A 23,622-nucleotide genomic window follows, 5' to 3' on the forward strand; every position below is an offset into this window, starting at 1 on the left:
CTTGTATACCATCCCACTATTTTCTAAAACTCTCATCAGACTTACACTTACTGATTTTTCTTTTTATTTAAGTGATTTCTTAATGGAAGTATACATCATACAAAAACGTACTAACCATGGGTATATAGGATGAATTTTTACAAAATGAACACACCTGTGTTCACTCATCCAGATCAAGAAATAGCACACGAGCAGCACACCAGAAATCCACTTGTGCTTTTTTCCAACAACAGCTGCCTTCAAGCTAACCACTATGTTGACTTCTGCCATCATAGATGAATTTCATACTTTCTTTAATTTTACAGAAATAGAATAAATAAATATAATGTGTATTTTTTGAAGTCTTGTTTTACTTGGTATTACGTTTGTGAAATTCATGGTATATATGACAATGATCTTTTTTTCCCATTCTTCTGAATGAGTATACCACAACTTGTTCCCTGGTTGATTGACATTTGGGTGTTTCCAATTTCCAGCTTCAGTTTCTGACTATTATGAATGCTACTGCTGTCTATGATCAATATTCTTATGTCTTTATATCCACTTTTTGTTTTGCCTTTTTTTTGGGAGAGATTTATATTTTTCTATTCTACATATACATAGGAGTGGATTGCTGGGTCATAGGATGGACATATGTTTGACTTTAGTAGATACCATCAAACAATTTCCTAGTGACATTATACTAATTTCAGTTTCCACCAGAAATGTATAAACATTTTAGTGGCTTTATGTCCATGCTGACATTTGGTACTGTCAATATTTTTTATTGAGTCACTCTTGTGGGTGCATAGTGGTATCTTTATTGTGTTTTATAAATTGTAGCTAATGACTAATGAAGTTGACTATCCTTTCATTGGCAGTTTGTATATACTATTTTGTGCCATTTTTATTCAAGTCTTTGGGCTATCTTTTTTTTTTTCTTCTTATTGATATGTTAGGGGTTTTGTGTGTGTTTGTATTTTTTAATACATTCTGTATATTTTCTATTGTCCTTGGTTTGTCTTTCATACTTCTGAGGGTATCTTCTAAGAATGGAAGTTCATGATTTTAATGAAGTCCAATTTACTGGTATTTTTCTTTGTGGATTTTTTGTATCTTATTTTAAAAATTGTTGCCTATCTCAGAATCATGACTGTATTCTCCTGTTTCAGTTTTTCTTAGATGCCTACTTTTTTTTTTTTCAAAGATTCCATCCATTTATTTGACAGAGATCACAAGAAGGCAGAGAGGCAGGCAGAGAGAGAGAGAGAGAGAGAGGAGGAAGCAGGCTTCCTGCTAAGTAGCGAGCCCGATGTGGGGCTCGATCCCAGGACCCTGGGATCATGACCTGAGCTGAAGGCAGAGGCTTTAACCCACTGAGCCACCCAGGCGCCCCAGAAGCCTACTTTTCAATATTTAGGTCTACTACCAGTGTAAAAGTGATTTTTGTGTATGGTGTGAAATATGTAACTATAAATAAAATAAATAAATACTTATTTTTTTTCATATCCAGTTTATTGATAAAATCTTCCTTGCCATGTATTAATTTCATCATAAATCAAGTGTGGGTTTGTTTCTGAACTCTCTCTTCTGTTCCATTTGTCTCTTCATTTAATGATTGATTAATTAATTTCTTAATTGTGTTATGTTAGTCACCATACAGTACATCATTAGTTTTTGATATAGTGTTCCATGATTCATTGTTTGCATATAACACCCAGTGCTCCATGCAATTTGTTCTCTCCTTAATACCCATCACCAGACTCACCCATACCCCCATCCCCACCCTTCTAAAACTCTCCCTTCATTTCCTGGAGTCCATAGTCTCTCATGGTTTGTCTCCCAGTCCTTGTTCTCCCCTTCATTTTCCCCTTCTCCTAATGTCCTCCATGCTATTCCTTATGCTCCACAAATAAGTGAAACCATATAGTAATTGACTTTCTCTGTTTGACTTATTTCACTCAGCATAATCCCCTCCAGTCCCGTCCATGTTGATAAAAAGTTGGGTATTCATCCTTTCTAATGGAGTCATAATACTCCATTGTATATATGAACCACATCTTCTTTATCCATTCTTCTGTTGCAGGGCATCTCAGCTCCTTCCACAGTTTGGCTATTGTGGATAATGCTGCTATGAACATTGGGGTGCATATAGCCCTGCTTTTCACTACATCTGTATCTTTGGGGTAAATACCCAGTAGTGCAATTCCTGAGTCATAGGGTAGCTCTACTTTTAATTTTTTGAGGAACCACTGCGGTGTTTCCCAAAGTGGCTGCACCAATTTGCATTCCCACTAACAGTATAAGAAATGTGCATTTCTCCACAACTTCTCCAATATTTGTTGTTTCTTGCCTTGTTAATTTTTGCCATTCTAACTGGTATAAGATGGTATCCTAATGTGGTTTTGATTTGAATTTCTCTGATGGCTAATAATGATGAACATTTTTTCACGTGTCTGTTAGCCATTTGTATGTGTTCTTTGGAGAAGTGTCTGCTCATGTCTTCTGCCCATTTTTTGACTTGTTTATCTCTTTTTTGGGTGACTGTTTCCTTTGCTGTGCATAAGCTTTTTATCTTGATGAAGTCCCAAAAGTTCATTTCACTTTTGTTTCCTTTGCCTTTGGAGACATGTCTTGAAAGAAGTTGCTGTGGCCAGTGTCAAAGAGGTTACTGCCTATGTTCTCCTCTAGGATTTTGATGGATTCCTGTCTCACATTGAGGTCAATGTTTAATGATTATTTTAAAGTTGCTTCTTCTACCTCAGACTACAAGTTCCATGAGGGTAGGAGACATGTATATGCCTTATTAATACTATATTCCTGGGATGCCTGGGTGACTCAGTTAGTTAAACATCTGACTCTTGATTTCAGTTCAGGTCATGTTCTTAGGGTCATGAGATTGAGGAGATTGAGCCGTAGATAAAGCTCCATGCCTAGTGGGGAGTCTGCTTGAGATACTCTCCCTCTGCCCCTCCCCCTGTTTGTGTGTACTCTCTCTCTCCCTCTCTCTTAAGTAAATAAATGAATCTTTAAAAAATATTATATTCCTAGTTTTTATAATATTGTCTGGTACCTTGGTTGGTGCTCCCCACAGTTTTTCTGAATATTGAATGAATCTCCACCTTTCATAAACAGTTTAAATGATAGAATGCATTCACAAACTCATATTCATCTGTGGACTAATATATAAATGCTAGTTACTATTATCTGTTCTATGGTTTAAGTTTATTTGTAAGACTGGTGCTCTCTTTTAAGATGCTCCTTATAAGGACACATACAAAAATATTTTCATTTTTTTCACATGATTATGGATGCATAAAATATATTAAATCATCCATTTTGTGGGAATGCTATTAAGCTAAGAATTTATTATTGATTCTAATCTTTTCCTTGTATTGTATTCTGTTCTTTCTACTTATTATTGATACCTAACCTTTTCTGCTATATGTGTGCTCTATCTACATTTTAAAAATCTTTTGATTATAGGGGTGCTTGGATGGCTCAGTCATTAAGCTTCTGACTCTTGGTTTCAGCTCAGGTCATGATCTCAGACTGTCAGTCTCTGTGCTTAGCACAGAATCTGCTTGAGATTCTCTCCCTCTCTCTTTGCCCCTCCCCCCACTCATGCTCTCTCTCTCTCTCTCTCTCTCAAATAAATAAAATAAAATAAAATAAAATGTTTTGATTGCATAAGTATTACATGAATACATTCTTTCTTTTAAAAATTAATACATTATGGAATATTGTATTAATTAATAATAATACATAATTATTACATAATTAATACATTATGGAAAAGAGTATAGAAGTTCCTTAAAAAGTTAAAAATAGAACTACCCTACAATCTTGTAATTTCATTACTGGGTATTTACTCCCCAAATACAAAAACACTAATTAAAAGGGATACATGCACCCCTATGTTTATTGCAGCATTATTTACAATAGCCAAATTATGAAAGCAGCCCAAGTGTCCATTGATAGATGAATGGATAAAGATGTGAGAGATTTATGTATGTGTGTACACACACACACACACACAAACATATCTCGCATCTTTATATATATGTGTTTATTTACATATATAAATATATATTTTTTAATATATATGAGTAATGGAGTATTATTCAGCCACTAAAAAAGAATGAAATCTTACTATTTACAATGACATGGTTGGAGTTAGTATAATGCTAAGTGAAATAAATCAGTCAGAGAAAGGCAAATACCATGATTTCACTCATATGTGGAATTTAAGAAACAAAACAAGTGAGCAAAGGAAAAAAAAAGAGAAAGAGAGAGACAAACCAAGAAACAGACTCTTAACTGTAGAGAACGAATTGATGGTTACCAGACGTGAGGTGGTGGGGATGAGTGAAATAGGTGATGGGAATAAGGAGTTCACCTGTTGTGATGAGCACTGGGAGTATGGAATCGTTGAATCACTATATTGTACACCTGAAACTACCGTAACACTATACATTAACTATACTGGAATTAAAATAAAATTTAAAAACATTAAGACATTATAGATAAAAGTAGGTCCCTTTTGATCAGCACTTTCAATCTCATGTCCTTTTCCTTCTCATCAATTATGACCATTGCTGTATTTAACAATGAACTCTTGGATAATATATAATAATATTATTATATTTCCAATAGTATATTGGAATACTTATGTATACTTCTATATATTCCAGTATACTATAACAACATATAGTATATATAATAATTGTTGTATAATAATTATATATTATATATAATGTTGTGTAATGTTATATATTATATTCCCTATTGTACATTATACTGTATAATGTAGAAGTTAAATATGAAGATTATCTGGATTCAAATGTAAGTTCTTCCACCTTGGAACTACTCTGTGCTTCAGTTTTCTCATCTATAAAATGGAGATGATAGTCCCTATATCATTGTTTCCATTTTTATTGTAAGAAGTCAATGATCTTTTAAAGAAATAAAAAACCAAGGAACGTGTCTTTCATATTTACTTACATATTTATCATTTCTGATGCCAATTACTCCTCTATGCAGTTGCAAATTTCTATCAAATCTCTCTTTCTGTTTGAAGAACAGCTTCTAGTACATGTGTGCTGCTGATGTATTCTCTAAGCTATTATTTGTCTGCAAAGTCTTTATTTTACTTTCATTTCTGAATTGTATTTTGGCTGGCTGTAGAATTCTGTATTGATATTTTTGGTTTTATAGTACTTTATATATGTCATTTCACTGTTTTCTAGTTTTTATAGTTTCTGACCAGAAGTCTTTTATAATTCTATTTGTAAATTTGGCTTTATTTAAATTTTTCTTTCTATAGCTTCTTTTAAATAATACTTTTATGGGGCGCCTGGTGGCTCAGTGGGTTAAAGCCTCTGCCTTCTGCTCAGGTCATGATCTCAGGGTCCTGGGATCGAGCCCCACATCGGACTCTCTGCTCGGCAGGGAGCCTGTTTCCTCTCTCTCCCTCTCTGCCTACCTCTCTGCCTACTTGTGATCTCTGTCAAATAAATAAATAAAATCTTTTTAAAAAAATAATACTTTTATGATGTAGTTTTTTTTTTAATATTTTATTTATTTATTTGACAGAGAGAGGTCACAAGTAGGCAGAGAGGCAGGCAGAGAGAGAGGGAGAAACAGGCTCCCCACTGAGCAGAGAGCCCGATGTGGGGCTCAATCCCAGAACCCTGAGATCATGACCTGAGCCGAAGGCAGAGGCTTAAACCACTGAGCCACTCAGGCGCCCCTCTTTTATGATGTAGTTTGTGGGGTTTTTGTTTTGTTTTGTTTTGGGTTTTTTTGGTGCTCACTTTGCTTAATGTTTGCTGAGTTTCTTGGGCTTTTTTGTTTATAATTTTCATTTAACTAGAAAATATTCATCCAGTCATCCTCAAATATTTTCCTGCCTTTCCATGCCCCCATATTTTTACCTACTGATACTCCAAGTTTGGTATGTTAGTCTGCTTGCTTTGTCCTACAGGTCACTGAAGCTCTGTTCTTTTTTTTTTTTTTTTAATGTTCTTTTTTTTTTTTTTTCATTTCATTTCATTTCATTTTATTTTATTTCTTTTCAGTGCTCCAGAATTCATTGTTTATGCACCACACCCAGTGCGGTTCCTTTTTTTTTTTTTTTTAAATCAAATTTTTCATTGTGTATTATTTTGGATATTTTCTCATGCTGTAAGTTTATGTTCACTAGTCTTTTTCTTCTGTTAATCTCATCCTTTGTATTTTTTTATTCCTAAAATTCCATTTGGATAATTTTTATGTCTTTTATTCTTCTTGTTGTGTTCATTTTTTCCTTTAAATCTTTCAGTATGTAATATTAGTAACTGGTATTTTAAAATCATTGTCTGAAAATTTTATCCCATTCATCATTCCTTGTTCTGTCAATGGATTTTTCTTTTTTTATTTTTAAGATTTTATTTATTTATTTATTTGTCAGAGAGAGAGAGAGAGAGAGAGAAAGAAAGAGGGAGAACACAAGCAGGTAGAGCAGCAGGCAGAAGCAGAGAGAGAAGCAGGCTCAGCTCCTGCTGAGCAAGGAGCCCTATGTGGGACTCTATCCCATGACTCTGGGATCATGACCTGAGCCAAAGGCAGCAGCTTAACCAACTGAGCCACCCAGGCGGCCCCTGTCTTTTTTTTTTTTTTTTTTTTTTGGATTTTTCTATAAAAGATTATATGTGGCATTCTTATTGCTTCTTTAGATGCCTGATTATTTCTTATTTCTTTAGATTCCATTGTATTCCTTTGAAATATATTGTACTTTGTTCTAGCAAGCAGTTAAATTATGCAGATCAATTTGAACTTTTTGATTCTTTAAAGCTTTGCCAGGATGGGTCTAGAGCAATCTTTACCCTGCAGCTAGGTTAACCCCCCTACAGAGTCTGAAATTTCTGAGGTCTCTACTGAATGCTCTGCATATTATGGCACCTCTCCATTCTGACTGGTGAACTGTTCTTAACCCCAGATGAGGATGGTTCACCCTATCTCCCAGCCTCAAGGAATTTTATTCTATGGTTGTGGAGATGATCATTCTACCAAAAAAAGGACTCCTTTGCAAATCTTTTGAGTTGTCTTTTTACAGTTTTCTCACCTCTGGCACTCTGCTCCACAAATTCTGGTCATTTTGCCTTCTCTGAATTCTAATTTCATCTTCCCAACTCCATTAAGTGTACTGGACTACGTATAATTCTCTCCTTGAGCTGCCTAGAAGCTGACACCTAGCAGAAAGCCAAGAAAATCACAGGGCTCATTTTGCTTGCTTCGCTCTTCTCAGGGATCACAGGCCAATGCTGTCTATTGTCCAATGTCTGAAAAGAGTTGGTTCATATATTTTGCCCAGTTTTCTAGTTATTAACAGTTGGAGGGTAATTCTCATAGCCCTTCCATGATACTGTGTTTTCTATTAACCACATTTAAAAATTATTTTGTTTTTTCCTTCTTTTGGAGCAATTAAGTTTTTTGTTGTTGTTGTTTCATAATTTTACTATATTGATTCAGAAAATGTCCATTCTTTGGGTGGTTACTCTTGAATTTAGTGTTCTTTCAACAAGGATCTGTGGATCAGGGTTTCCAGACACACTTCACAAGTTGTGCACTGAGCAACTCCAGGAGAAGCCATTAACATGTCCATGCAATTGTGCAACATTACAGCTGGTATACAAGAACATCTTTACATATCTGTTCATATTTTTATTTTTTACTGTTGAATGATAAGTTCTCCAAATATAAAATTTATGTTCATAGGTAGATCCCTTTAGGGCTTTAAAGATATCACTCCTTTTTAAAAGCAGTCATCTCCACTGCTTTTGAAATGCCTGATATAAATTTGATTCTCCTTCTGTTCTGGATGGTCTGTTTTTCTGGTAACTTTAAGGATTTTTCTGATTATCCTTCATGTTCTAGAATTTCAGTGCCAATACTCAAAAGTATAGGCTTTAAAACATTGTTCCCCTTTGGCAGTCTTTTGGATTTTTCTATTTGAGCCCTCATGATATTCTATGATATAGAAAGTATGTTAAGGATAGAAAGTGTGTGTGCTTGTATGTTTGATGTGGGGTAAAAAGGTAGTCAAAACCTCATCCTCCATCAAGTACATTGAATAGATTTGCCTATAACTGGGTACAACAATTATTTCTATTCGGTATATACTTAGAAGTGTAACTGCTAAGTCGTGGAGTAGGTAGATACTGCCAAACAGTTTTCCAAAGAGGTGATGCCAATTTACACTTCTACCAGCAATCCAATTGCCCAACATTCTGTCAACACTTTATATTGTCTTTTCAGTTCTTTTTTATTCTGCTAATGTGCGATGGTATCTCTTTGTGGTTTTAAATGGCTTTCCCTGATGAGCAATAATATGGGGTCCCTTTTGGTACATTCATTGGTCACTTGTCTTCTTTTATAACATATCTGTCATTTCATTGACTCAATTTAAAACCTTTAAAAACATATATTCTATATGTGTGTCCTTCACTGGATTTTTGTGTTGTAGGTATATTCTCCTGCTCTGTGACCTGTTTTTTCACTCTTGTATTGGTGTCTTTTGATGAACATAAATTCTTAGGATGAACTAAATCCAATTTAACTTTTTCTTTCTTTCTTTTTTTTTTATGGCTAGTGCCTTTGCCTCTTGCTTAAAAAGTCATTTTCTGCCTGAGGTCATGAAAATATTTTTTTTTCAAAAATATTTTTTATGTTTTCACCTTTTTTATATTTATGTCCCAGATGACTTCAAATTAGTTTTTAACTGTATAGTGTGAAGCAGGCATCAAGGTTCATTTATTTTTTCGACACAGATATCTAATTGTTTTAATATAATTTGCTAAAATTGTCATTTTTTAATTACAGAATTTTAGTGGTGGTTTTTTTTGTATTCTATTGCATTTAGTTCATATTTTACGAATTTGATTATATATGTGTTGGTTTAAATATGATTCTTTTTCCTCTTCCATTGGTCCACTCTTGTAATTACAATAGCTTTATAATAGGTCTTGTATTATTTCTCCCAATTTCTTCTTTCTTTTTTTTTTTTTAAAGATTTTATTTATTTATTTATTTGACAGAGAGAGAAAGATAGGAAGAGAGGGAACACAAGCAAAGAAGTGTGAGAGGGAGAAGCAGGCCAAGCATGGAGCCCAACTGGGGGCTCGATCCCAGACCCCTGGGATCATGACTCAGCTGAAGGCAGACTCTCAATGTCTGAGCCACCCAGGTGCCCACTCTCCCAATTTCTTCTACTTTGACATTTTTCTTTTTAAGTTCTTAAATTTATATTCAAATTCTTAAATATGTTTATTTAAGTTCTTATATTTAAGTTCTTAAAAAGTATATTTAACACTCATTTGTCAATTTAAAAAAAAAAATCCTTGCCTGGGATTTGGTTTTGAATTTCATTGGATCTATAGATAAGTTTGAGGAGAATCAAATCTTAATAAACTTGAATTCTTCCAATCCATTAACATGTTCCATGACTCAATTTATTTAGATCTTCTTTACTTTTTTTTTAATATTTTGCAGTTTTCAGTATATACTGACCATATAGATCTTTGGTTAGATTCATTTCTACTTATTTTATTTTTTATGAGATTGTATACAGTTTTTTTTTTAAATTTCAATTTCTTTTTTTTGTTGTTATGTCACAGAAATATAATTAATCTTTGTATATTGATTTTGATATTAGTGACACTCTAAATTCATTTATTAATTCAACACTTTGCAGATTATTTTGAGTTTTCATGTATAATGTATATATGTATATTATAATATAATATATGTAAATTTCATATACATAACCATGTATATGGTTATGTTCTCCTGCAAATAAAGATAGTGACTCTTTTCCAATATTTTTACCTTTCCCTTCCTTTTTTTTTTGTAATTTTACTTTTTTTCAGTGTTCCAAGATTCTTTGTTTATGCACCACACCCAGTGCTCCATGCAATACATACCCTCCTTAATACACACCACTAGAGTCACCCACCCCCCACCCCCCTCCCCTTCAAATCCTCAGTTTGTTTCTCAGAGTCCACAGTCTCTCATGGTTCATCTCCTCCCCCCCACCGATTTCCCCCAACTCACTTCTTCTCTCCAGCTCCCAATGTCCTCTGTGATATTCCCTATGCTCCACAAATAAGTGAAACCATATGATAATTGACTCTCTCTGCTTGGCTTATTTCACTCATATAATCTCTTCCAGTCCCGTTCATGTTGGTACAAAAGTTGGGTATTCATCCTTTCTTTTTTTTTTTTTCCATTTTATTTTATTTTATTTCTTTTCAGTGTTGTGAAATTCATTTTTTATGCACCACACCCAGTGCTCCATGCAATATGTGCCCTACTTAATAACCACCACCAGGCGCACCCAACTCCCCACCCCCACCCCTCCCAAACCCTCATTTTCTTTCTCAGAGTCCAGTCTCCCATGGTTTGTCTCCCCCTCCAAATTCCCCCAACTCACTTCTCTACTCCATCTCCCAATGTCCTCCGTGTTATTCCTTATGTTCCAGAGGTAAGTGAAACCATATGATAATTGACTCTCTCTGTTTGACTTATTTCACTCAGCATAATCTCTTCCAGTCCCATCCATGTTGATACAAAAGTTGGGTATTCATCCTTTCTGATGGAGGCATATTACTCCATTGTATATATGGACCATATCTTCCTTATCCATTCATCTATTGAAGGGCATCTTGGTTCTTTCCACAGTTTGGCAATTGTGGCCATTGGGTACAGATGGCCCTTTGCTTCACTACATCTGTGTCTTTGGCGTAAATACCCAGTAGTGCAATTGCAGGTTCATAGGGTAGCTCTATTTTTAATTTTTTGAGGAATCGCCACACTGTTTTCCAAAATGGCTGCACCAACTTGCATTCCCATCAACACTGTAAGAGGGTTCCCCTTTCTCCACATCCTCTCTGATGCATGTTGTTTACTGTCTTGTTAATTTTGGCCATTCTAACTGGTGTTAAGGTGATATCTCAATGTGGTTTTGATTTGAATCTCCCTGATGGCTATTGATGATGAACATTTTTTCATGTGTCTGTTAGCCATTTGTATGTCTTCTTTGGAGAAGTGTCTATTCATGTCTTCTGCCCATTTTTTGACATGATTATCTGTTTTTTGAGTGTTGAGTTTGAGGAGTGCTTTATAGATCTTGGATATCAGCCCTTTGTCTGTAGTGTCATTTGCAAGTATCTTCTCCCATTCCGTGGGTTGCCTCTTTGTTTTGTTGACTGTTTCCTTTGCTGTGCAGAAGCTTTTGATTATGATGAAGTCCCCAAAGTTCATTTTTGCTTTTGTTTCCTTTGTCTTTGGAGACATGTCTTGAAAGAAGTTGCTGTGGCCGATGTCGAAGAGGTTACTGCCTGTGTTCTCCTCTAGGATTTTGATAGATTCCTGCCTCACATTTAGGTCTTTAATCCATTTCGAGTTTATCTTTGTGTATGGTGTAAGAGAATGGTCGAGTTTCATTCTTCTATACTTAGCTGTCCAATTTTCCCTGCACCGTTTATTCAAGAGACTGTCTTTTTTCCACTGTGTATTTTTTCCTTCTTTGTTGAGATTATTTGACCACAGAGTTGAGGGTCCATATCTGGGCTCTCTACTCTGTTCCACTGGTCTGTGTGTCTGTTTTTGTGTCAGTACCGTGCTGTCTTGGTGATCACAGCTTTGTAGTAAAGCTTGAACTCAGGCAACATGATGCTCCAGTTTTGTGTTTCTTTTGAGCATTTCCTTAGCATTTTGGGGTCTCTTCTGGTTCCATTCAAATTTTAGGATTGCTTCTTCCAGCTCTTTGAAAAATGCCAGTGGAATTTTGATCGGGATGGCATTGAAAGTATAGATTGCTCTAGGCAGTATAGACATTTTAACAATGTTTATTCTTCTGATCCATGAGCATGGAATGCTCTTCCATCTTTTTATGTCTTCTTCAATTTCTTTCATGAGTGTTCTGTAGTTCCTCAAGTACCCTGATCCCCAAACCAGGAAAAGATCCCATCAAAACGTGGAATTTCAGACCAATATCCCTGATGAATATGGATACCAAGATTCTCAACAAGATCCTAGCTAGTAGGATCCAACAGTGCATTAAAGAGATTGTCCACCATGACCAGGTGGGATTTATCCCTGGGATTCAAGGGTGGTTCAACATTTGCAAATCAATCAATGTGATAGAACAAATCAATAAGAGAAGAGAGAAGAATGACATGGTCCTCTCAATTGATGCAGAAAAAGCATTTGACAAGATACAGCATCTGTTCCTGATTAAAACGCTTCAAAGTAGGGGCGCCTGGGTGGCTCAGTGGATTAAGCCGCTGCCTTCGGCTCGGGTCATGATCTCAGGGTCCTGAGATCGAGCCCCGTGTCGGGCTCTCTGCTCCGCAGGGAGCCTGCTTCCTCCTCTCTCTCTGCCTGCCTCTCTGCCTACTTGTGCTCTCTCTCTCTGTCAAATAAATAAAATTAAATTAAATTAAAAAAAAAGATTCTCTCTCTTCCTCCCCCCTGCTCATGCTCTCTTTCTCTCTCAAATAAATAAATAAATAAATAAATATTTAAAATAAAAAAAACGCTTCAAAGTATAGGGATAGAGGGAACATGCATCAATTTCATAAAATCTATCTATGAAAAACCTGCAGCGAACATCATTCTTTTTTTTTTTTTTTTCCAAACATCGTTCTTAATGGGGAAACCTGACAGATAGCCTTCCCTTTGAGATCAGGAACACAACAAGGATGTCCACTCTTACCACTGTTGTTCAACATAGTTCTGGAAGTCCTAGCAACAGAAATCAGATAATAAGAAGAAATAAAAGGTATTCAAATTGGCAAAGAAAGAATTCAAACTCTCTCTCTTTGCAGATGACGTGTTACTTTATATGAAAAATCCCAAAGACTCCACCCCCAAACTACTAGAACTCATACCTTTCCCTTCTTGTGGAGACTTCCCATACAATGTTGAGAATATTTGATGGTGGTGCACATTGTTGTTCTTAGACATTGTTGGTTGTCACCGCTGAGGAGATGGTGCCACTGGCAAAATGCACAGGCCCTACTCGCACAACAAAGGATTAAGAGAAATCTTGATATAAAGGAAAGCAGACTAACATCTCATCAACCTCAGGGCATGGCTACTGATATTCATAACCTTGACCCTGAATCATTAGGAAAACATTAGACTATTATCAGTAGACCCTAAAATATAATGCATTCTTGAACAATTTATGTAAAGGTGGTTAATATTTGCAACAATTGAGGGCTTTAGGACATGTCTCAACTGTCAAAAAGATTAATTTATGTGAAAGATCTCATTTCCAAATAATGCCAAATTCAGGAAGTATTACAGAAAGTCAAGACCTCTTTACAATTTTTGTATTGTTCAAGATAATTTAAAAAACATTTCTGGCTTACTAGATTGATATTTTCACAAAGAGATTCTTTTTTTAAAAAGTTCTAAAACAAACTGTGGTTTGGACTTCATGGCCCCAGTGAACATTCTTCCTCTCTATAGAGAGTTTTACACAATAGTCGGCCTGGACCTCGGACCTCAGCAGCATTTGGCTATCAGCTGGGAGCTCATTCAAGAGACTTCCTTCTGCAGATCAGTCATTCCTTTCACTTTCAGAGCTGGGCACACTCAGTTGGGGCGTGAAAAAGCCGACTAAATTTGGTGTAATTGCAGCAAGTTTCTGGATTTCATCTGAATGGAGTGGAGGAAGGGCAGGAAGGTGTCATGGGAGAGAATTATGCAAAAGTTCATGAAAGGATAAAATGTACTGGAAATAAAATGAATAAGGAATGACATCTGGAAATTGATTGAAAAAAGGCAACAACTGAAAGTGCATCTGGGGAAGAGAAAACAGGACCCAGATTGCCACAGATCTGGAATATTAGGAGCATAGAGAAAGTTCTATTAAAAACAAAACAAACCAAAAACCCCTGTGGCCTTGTGACATGCATTTGGAACCAAACAAACGTGGGTTGCCTTTCTGACCAAGAGATCTCAATTGATATTTAAGCATGCTTTCTGAGCTATGAAATATGTGCATAAAGGAAGCCCAGAAGAGCCAGTGGTAAGGAAAGGTGGTACTGCTCTGGCAAAATACAAAATGTGCAGAGTTGAGTGGAGATGGTCTTTGTAACTGATAGGTCATGTATTAGGCAGCAAGAAGCAAATTTAATTGCCTCTTTGCTGCATTTATGTCTCACATTCCACCTGTCTCTTTAATGAAATACTTTGTTGAGTCCTGGGTCACAATATCATCAAGCTGCTCAGATGACACTGGCTTGTGATGCGGCACGAGTGTATTTCTTGGTGTATTTATAACATAACACTGAATAATAGCCACATTGGTATTGCTGGTCATAAATCGTGCTATCATCACACTCTCCAATCATAAGAGCCGATCATAATTTTTCCTATCCATCTACAGGACGAAGAGAGCCTAACGTTATCCACTGGACCTCCATGTCCTCATTTAAGTCACAGAGTAATGAGTGTGTAATACAATCTCAAGATACAAAATGAATCTGTCATATCAAATCTCCTGGGGTGATGAGGAGAAGACCACCAGAGCTTCTGGCTAGTGATTCTTGTGGAGACTCAACACCAGGACAGAATGCTTTTCATTGCTGAGATTGTGATACGACTATTCATCAAAAGCCTAGTCATGTTACTCAGGAAACTCACAAATTTCTTCTTGCTTTAGTATTCTGGTCCTTTGCTTTCAATATCTTTTCTCTTTAGTTCTTTTGGTCCACTCTGTAATGCTAAGCCTCAACGTTTAAAGAAGGGACACTGTTTTGTAGTACATATTATACTAAACTGTGGAGAAGAGGATGGCAGGGAAATCATCTATCCATTTTGCCCATGACACAATACACAGATACCTCCTCTTATGGGTCGAATGCCCCCTAACTTCATATATTAAAGTCTTACCCCACTATCTCAGAATGTGACTGTATTTGGAGAAGTTATTAAGTAATTAAAGTAATTAAATTGTGGACATTAGGGCAGGCCCTAATATAATACACCTGGTGTTCTTATAAGAAGACAAGATTCAGATACACGTACACAAAAAGCGAAGATCATATGAAGACACAGAGAAGACAGCCATCTACTACTTAAGGAGAGAGGCCTCAGAGGAAACCAGCTGTGCCAACACCTTGATCTTGGACTTCTAGCCTCCAGAACTGTGAGGTAACAAATTTCTGTTGTTTAAACCATCCGGCATGTGGTACTTCATTGTGGCAGCCCTAGAAAATAAATATATCCACATATAATTTGATGTCTTTTTTTGGATAAATAAATATTTTCTTCAAGTTTAAGTGGAGTATTAACCAAATACTGAGTGTTTTAAAGAAAATGAAGAGATAAGATGAAATAACCCCTACAAATTTTCTTCACATAAAATGGACAGACAGCAGTGTGAATCCATGATACAAATGTCTTCATTGATTTTGCATAATATCAAACCAACAGATTGAGATTGCAGTGTATATGGGCTCTGGGAAGTGACAACAGGAAATCACTGTAGAGGAGTAGAGAAGTAAAACAGAAAAGTTGGGTTAAAAAGCAGGCTACCATTATAGGCAACTGGGGCTCAATCCCATCAGAGAACTCTGAGAGAGGGTGTAGAACATGCTTCAGAACTGTTGCTCCTAAAGAGTGAGGCAGGTGCAAACAATAAAATAACTAGGAATAAACTTAACCAAAGAGGTGAAAGAGCTGTACTCTGAAAAATGTAAAACACAAATGAAAGAAATTCAAGATGATGCAAAGAAGTGGAAAGACATCCATGCTCATAGGTTGAAAGAACAAATATTGTTAAAATGTCCATACTACCCGAAGCAATCTATACATTTAATGCACTCCCTATCAAAATGCCAACATAATTTTTTCAGAGAACTAGAATAAATAATCCTAAAATTTGTATGGAGCCCCAAAGGACCTCAAATAGCCAAAGCAATCTTGGAAAAGAAAAACAAAGCATCACAATTCCAGATATCAAGTTATATTATAAAGTGGTAGTAATTAAGAGAGTATGATACTGACATAAAAATAGACACACAGATTGATGGAATAGAACAGAAAACCCAGAAATAAACCCACAATTATATGGTCAGTTAATCTTTGACAAAGGAGGAATGAATATGTAATAGGAAAAAGACTTTTCAATAAATGGTGTTGGGAAAACTGGACAGCCACATCCAAAAGATTAAAACTGGACCACTTTCTTACTCCATACACAAAAATAAATTCAAAATGGATTAAAGACCTAAATGTGTGACCTAAAGCCACAAAAATCCTTGAAGAGAGCACAGGCAGTAATTTTTCTGACATCAGCCATACCAACTTTTTTTCTAGATAGGTTCTCCCGAGGCAAGGGAAATAAAAGCAAAAATAAACTGTTGGGAATACATCAAAATGAAAAGTTCCTGCACAGAGAAAGAAACAATCAATGAACATAATGATAAGGAGAAGGTATTTGCAAATGACATACCTGATAAAGGGTCAGTATCCAAAATACATAAAGGTATATATAAAATATATAAAGGGTCAGTATTATCAGTATCCAAAATATATAATGAACTTAAACAACTCAACACCAAAAAACCCAAATAATCTAACTTAAAACATGGGCAGAAGGTGAACAGACATTTCTCCAAAGAAGACATAGAGCTTGTCATAGACACATGAAAAGATGCTCAACATCACCTATCATCAGGGAGATGCAAATCAAAATTATAGTGGGATATCACCTCACACCTATCAGAATCACTTAAAATAAATAACACAAGAAACAACAGTAATTGGTGAGGATGTGGAGAAAAAGGAACCCTCTTGAACTGTTGGTGGGAATGCAAACTGGTACAGTCACTACGGAAGACAGTATGGAGGTTCCTCAAAAAATTAAAAATAGAGCTACCTTACAATCCAGTAGTCACACTACTAGATATTTAACCCCCCAAATACAAAAACACTAATTCAAAGGGATACATGCACCCCTGTGATTACTGCAGCATTATTTATAATTGCTGAACTATGGAAGCAGTCCAGTTGTCTATTGATAGATGAATGGATAAAGATGTAGTATATATATACAATGGAATATTATTCAGCCATAAAAAGAATGAAATCTTGCCATTTTCAACAACATGGATGGAGCTAGAGAGTATAAGGCTAACAGAAATAAGTCAGTCAGAGAAAGACAAATACCAAATGATTTCACTCATATGTGGAATTAAGAAACCAAACATGAGAAAAGGAAAAAAAGAGAGAGAAGAAAAAGAGAGAAGGAGAGGTAAACCAAGAAAGAGACTCTTAACTATAGAGAACGAACTGAATGGTTACCAAATGGGAGGTGGGTGGGAGGATGGGTCAAGGAGAAGATGGGATTAAAGAGTACAGTTATCGTGATGAAAAAAATTAGGTTACGACATCCAAGTGCTTAGCTCCATGCCTGGTACAGCATAAACAATGGTTGTTCACCATCAATATCATCATTGTTAAGGTGGCTATTATTACTCTGGTGGATGGCTGGGCTGCTGTGGGGGCCTGGCCCTTCACAGCTCAATGGTAACAGGTCCTTTGAGGGAAATGTATAGATGACACTCCCTGCCTATAATGAGACTAGTCTTTCCCACTTTGTTTATAAAGCATTGGAAGTGTCAATATTTGTGCGGTGAGTAGCCCACAATAACCATGTTTTTACCCCATTACAATTCAGTTTTTATCTCCTCTGACAGGAGGTTCTGTTAATATTGAACCAATTCACTCAAATGTAATCTTTAAATATTTTTTTTAAGATTTTATTTATTTATTTGACAGAGAGAGATCACAAGTAGGCAGAGAGGCAGGCAGAGAGAGTGAGAGGGAAGCAGGCTCCCTGCCGAGCCGAGAGCCCAATGCGGGACTCGATCCCAGGACCCTGAGATCATGACCCGAGCCGAAGGCAGCGGCTTAAACCACTGAGCCACCCAGGCGCCCCTCAAATGTAATCTTTAAAGAGAAAAAAAAGTCTGGTCAAATAAAATGACAGGCCACCTGTCATGTGGTTCCCGGCTGGGGAGAAGTGTTCTGAAGGTGTTCACTCACACAAAAGACTCCCATCAGAGTCATCTTCCCAGAGTATGTTAATTATTTTCAATGTCTCAAGGAAGCATGGGAGACACATGGTGACAAATGTCATGGCTAAATGCACTAGGGATGACTCAAGGGTTATTAGTCTTCCATGCACTAGCACAGAGGCCTCAGCGGTTACCTAACCAAGGCTGGGAGTTCACCTTCTAGAAAATACACCGGGCCCAATGGGTCCACCAGAACACTGAAGCTGAGCCTAAATCCCCCAGCGGAGGGCCTACAGGAGCACTTGGGGATTCCAGATGGATGTTAAGGGCCCAGAGGAGGCTGAGCGCCAACAGGAGATACATTACTGGTTTGGAATAGCAGTTATTAAGCACCCAGTTGTTGAAATCAGACCCTGTGGGTTCAAATACCACCCTCATCTCTTATTACCTTTGTGATTTTTAAGTCTCTTAGTATATTTACTTACTCTAGTCCCTGCCTTTAAGAGTTGGAAGGTAAATGGGGGACATAGGCAAGCAATGGCGGTAATTGCAAAAGAAGGATATGTACTATCCTAGAGGCAAACCCAGACGACAGTAAGAGGAAAGAGGGGTGAAAAAAGAGTGAGGTAGTTTCAGTAGTGACCCAGCAAATCCATTCATCGTTGGTTGAAAACTGCACCTCTCTGGTAGCCCTACCTGTTCTGTTCCAGTAGCCAGAGTCCTCACACAGAGGATCACAGCTGCTTACAGCAAACACTCAGGCTACATTGAACAACCAGGGCCAAGGGGATACGAGCAACACATGGAAGTGATGTTCTGTGGATGCTTTCTGGTGCTAGTGGCTCTTCGGAGAAAGCCTTCCCCCTTCTTAGTCCATGGGCTGCAGAGGGTCCAGTAGTAGCTCTAGCAGCAGGCCCAGGACTCAGGCCCACTGAGCTAGTCAATCAGGTTGTTTCATCCCCACATCTACAGTATGTGGCTCACAAGTCCCAAGCCAGAACAGAGAGCTCTCTCCAGGACAAAGGTCAGCAAAGAGGCTGACCTTTCTAGCTGCAAAGTGGATGCAAGTAGAAGCTGCCAGGAGCTAGCTCTAGCCTCAGATCAGGAGAGCTGGCTTGAGGTTGAACGAATCACATGGGGAAGTTAGCAAGAGATGGCACACAGCATACATCCGAGGATCAGGCTTATGTTTGGGTTTCACAGTTATGTGAATCCATCGATTTCCTTTGTTTGCTGGAATTATTTGATTGGGGTTTTTGTTACTTCAAACTAGAAGAAGCTCATCTTCTTACCAATAAAAATACTTGTAAATCGTATATTACTTTTACTTTTCTTTCTCAGATTTTTAACTTTTTTTTTTGAATATTTATTCTTTTTTCTAAATTGTGGTAAAATACACTTAACATAAAATATACTTTTTGTCTTATTAGCTCAGGCTGCTATAATAGCAGACCATGGTCTGAGTGGCTTAAACAGCAGAAATGCATTTCTATTGTCCTGGAAACTGGGAAGTTTGAGATCAGGGTGCCGGCAAGATTGAGTTTGGGTGAAGGTCTTCTTCTTAGTTTACAGATGGCTGCCTTCTTGCTCTGTACTCATATGGCTAAAAGATAGCAAGAGACATTTCTTCTGTCTCTTCTTATAAGGGCACTAATCCCATTTGTGAAGGCAAGTGCTTAACCAACCGACTGAAGCACCTAGGCACCCCTGAGATCATCTTTCTTAATATAGGCATTTTACAGCTATAAATTTCCCTCTAACTACTGCTATAACAGCTCTCATAAGTGTGTAATTAATTAATTAATTTTTCAGAGAGAGCGAGCACAAGCAGGGGAAGCAGCAGGCAGAGGGAGAAGCAGGCTCCCGACTGAGCAAGGAGACCCATGTGGGACTTGGTCCCAGGACTCTGATCATGACATGAGTTGAAGGCAGCTTAACTGACTGAGTCACACAGGCATCCCTGTTTTTTAGGTTTATTATTTTCTAAGCATTTTCTGATTTTCCTGTGATTTCTTCTTTGAAGCATTGTTTTTTAAGAAGGTGTTGTTTAATTTTCACCTTTGTGACTTTTTAAATTTCCTTCTATTATTGATTTCTAATTTTATTCGATTGTGCTCAGAGAACATACCTGGTATGATTTTAGTCCTTTTAAATTTATTTATTTGTATCAATAAAAACATATGATCTAGCCTGGAGAATGTCTCATGTACACTTGAGAAGAATGTACATTCTCCTGTTCTTGGGTATGGTGTTCTCTCCATGAGGTGTGGTTGGCTTATTATGCTTTTCAAATCTTCTATTTAGTTGTCAATTTTTTGTCTCTTATCCTATCTGTTATTGCAAGTGGAGTATTTGAAGTCTCCGACTATTATTGTTGAATTGTCTGTTTCTCCCTACAATCCTGTCAGCCGTTGCTTCATGTTTTTTGGTGCTCTGTTGTTAGGTGTAGCTGTTTTTTAAGTCAGAGAGGAGGGGAAAAAATGAGTTATAAACAAAATTTCATGCATTCTGTCTTTTATTTTTATCCATGTAGTTCCCTCATTTTTTTTTTAATGTAGATTTGAGTTACTGTCTAGTGCCCTTTCAATTTCACTCAAAAGGACTCTCTTTAATATTTTTTGTAGGGCAGTTCTCAGTTTCCTTTATTGGCTTCTTATTTATTTTTTATTCAGAAAGAAGATGATGTATCCATGGGAGTGGCTATGAAATCTTTAGAGATAACTGATAAAATGTTAAAACAATAATTAGTCCTTGTTATAAAAAGTATTTTGCTTTCTTTGGAAATACTGTAGTTCTTTTATTTGAACCAGTTCTATAGGTTCTCTTGTTTCTAAAACTGAAAAAAAAAATTCTTTTCTGTAAGAGTGATGGAAAAACCCTTCCTGAATGTAGCAATGCTAATAATTAAATTATGAAAAGCACTTCAGTCTTTAATTATGAAATAAATTCTTTGTGAAATCAAACCGAAGTCTATAAACAATGGTGTTTGTTTAAAAAACTGAACAAATAATGGCAAGTTTGGATAAAGGCACAGAACATAATTCTTGAATATTGAGTGGTAAGATTGTCTTTCATAACTCCTTCCAAAGTGTTTTATACATATTAATTTAAACCTCACAAGTGTTCCCTGGTAGATCATTTATCCACAAGTGTTTGCCAGTAGATCGTTTGTCCCAGAGATAGAGGATGGAATTGAAGATACAACTAATGAAGTCTGGAATCATAATTTTCTTACCAGAAGCAAATGTTATTTCTTTCAGAATAACCCTGGACCTTTAGAGAGAGCTAGTAGGCATCTGGCTAATAGCATTTGTATTTAATCATGGACAAAGAAGAATCTAAAATAGGCCTTGGCAAATGGCAAGTGTATTTAGTGGCCTTGCACCATAGAAACATGTAAATTTGCAATGTACAGTAATCCCACACTGTTTCTGATCTTGCCCATCACAGACTCTCTTGTTTCCTTGGCCAGGTAAGCAGGGAGGCAAGTTCCCTCCTTCAAGTCACTGAGGAACTGACTACTGTCATAAAACATCTGCGGATATCATTTGGGCCAAGCAAGCATTGTCCATCTTACTCAAGAATAGTGCTTTGCTCAAAGCCCTTCTGGAGAGTTCCTTCTCAGCATGACTCATCAGGAAGTTTTCTCAGAAACTTAGTGGCTATCTGTGAGGTCCAGCCACTAATGATCTACCTTCCTGTTCAGGCAGGATATTTTCCCTTCACCAACTAAAGAAATTCTTTTTATAAAGAGTTCTCCTGCTGAGCTTTTAGAGGATTAAGTGCCTAGTTGAGTGCCCTCCACCAGGGAAAGCTGGAATGGATTTGGTTTATTTCCTAACTGTGTGGAATCCATTTTGAAAACTGTCAACCAGAGCAGATTAACAGAATGATTCCCATAAGCTGTTTGGCTTATTCCCATAAGCCATAGTTCTGAGGGCTTGACCTCAAGTCCTACCTATCTTGAATGTGATGCACTGAACAGGGAAGAGTAAAACAAACCATTCCGATGAATCTTGATACTTTATGAAAAGCAGGTCTAGTGCTAATCCAATACGATTTTTCGATGGAAGTCTTTTTGTTAGAGGAGCAATTTTTCTCAAGGTCTCTCCATCTAGCAGGTTACCTGAGGTCTAGTTTATTTACATCTTCCACTAGGTGGCAGGACTTCTAAGCAATGTTGCAAATGTGTCCCAGAAAGTTCTCTTGGAACAGAGAAGTTAGAATCGTCAACATTTGATGCAGGTCAAGAAGTTTAACTGGATTATGCCTCTGGGTTTCTATGATTACCTTGTTCTACATTCCTCCCTGTAATGCAGTTTATTTTTCCAGACAAACAATGCATTAAGAATGTGTTTTTGCTTTTGGCATGATGTCTCCGTTGCAGAAATTATTTTAATCACAGATCGTTGACTGAAACATCTGTGGTTTCTTGTTTCCAACAGGAATGAGGAGTGCACTCTGGACTCTGAAATGACAAAGGATGGAATCTTTCATTTCCATCTAAAATGTCAAGGGAGGAGGATGGAGTGTTGGTGCCGGTGGGAGAAGGTTGGAGTGTTTGGGACCAAATAGAATGAAAATACATAAAAGGAAATAAAAGGTATGATATTTAAGAAATGGCAAACACTACAAATGTAAGAGAAAGTCAACTGCTTCTATGAATTAGCATTTTGGATTATTGGGTTCAAAATATGTTTTCCTTAAATTTTGTCACTGAATCATGGCCTCTTTGGCCCATGATTCAGTGTGAGTGGCATTTGGGGTGATCCTAATTAAGAAATTAGTCAAGATACTTTTGAAATCATGTCATCAAATACTTGTCATCAAATATTTTCCCAGATATCTGAAAATAAACGGGTGAAAAATGAAAAGGTCAAATTGCCATAAACCTTTGGCTTTTGTTATGGGCAGTTGTGAATAGCAAAACTCACTCTCAGATAACTGGAGCTTGAATTACATGAAATAAGCCTTTGGAATTAAGTTGATGGGTGGTCTGTATTTTAGTTTGTTACTCTGGCACTTGGGTACCAATACTTAATATTCATGATTAAGTCCAAGGAGGAAAATGCTTGAAATTACACCCTTCTTTTGGAGAAGAATTTCGTCTCAGCCAAACTTTTCATTTCACCAACATGTTTTAACTTTCCTCCACAGAGCAGGGGTAGAGCTCCAAGCACCATTAAATGTTTACCTTTGGTTCACTTGTTGTAGAATGTGACAGGTTTACAGATGTGTTTCCTATACAAAGGCAAGGAACCTGTGTCTCTCTTTCTCTCTTCTGCAGCACAAAACCTCATTAAAGCCTGTAAAAATGCAGATACAGCTGTTGGGAAAGTTCAGGCATAGCAGCTCCCCAAACGCGTCATCTATTGTCTCCTTGGCTGCTCCTGTGAAGGTCTGGCTCTCACAGACAGGTGCCCTTATTTATAAATGCCTCCCATGAAGACTGTCAAAGGTGTAAGGTGTGCCTGTCAGGGTGAGTGATGGGTACAGTAGGAAGGAGTACATGGGTGGGATTGTGGTGAGTTGAAACCTGAGTTCTTCTAACCCTTTGGAGCAGGAC

At 37.0% G+C, this 23,622-nt stretch overlaps 1 protein-coding gene across 1 annotated transcript in view; it reads left to right on the forward strand.

Moving 5' to 3' along the window:
• The window catches only part of ANAPC10 (anaphase promoting complex subunit 10), a 248,655-nt gene extending 226,074 nt beyond the window's left edge, over positions 1-22,581 (forward strand). The window contains exon 5 of the mRNA XM_045998509.1: positions 22,502-22,581. Coding sequence (XP_045854465.1) covers positions 22,502-22,507 — 6 coding nt within the window. The 3' untranslated portion in view covers positions 22,508-22,581. The remainder of the gene's footprint in view (positions 1-22,501) is intronic.
• The last annotated feature ends 1,041 nt before the right edge of the window (positions 22,582-23,622 follow it).

This window comes from Meles meles, chromosome 2, assembly GCF_922984935.1.
Source record: "Meles meles chromosome 2, mMelMel3.1 paternal haplotype, whole genome shotgun sequence".
Lineage (NCBI taxonomy): Eukaryota > Metazoa > Chordata > Mammalia > Carnivora > Mustelidae > Meles > Meles meles.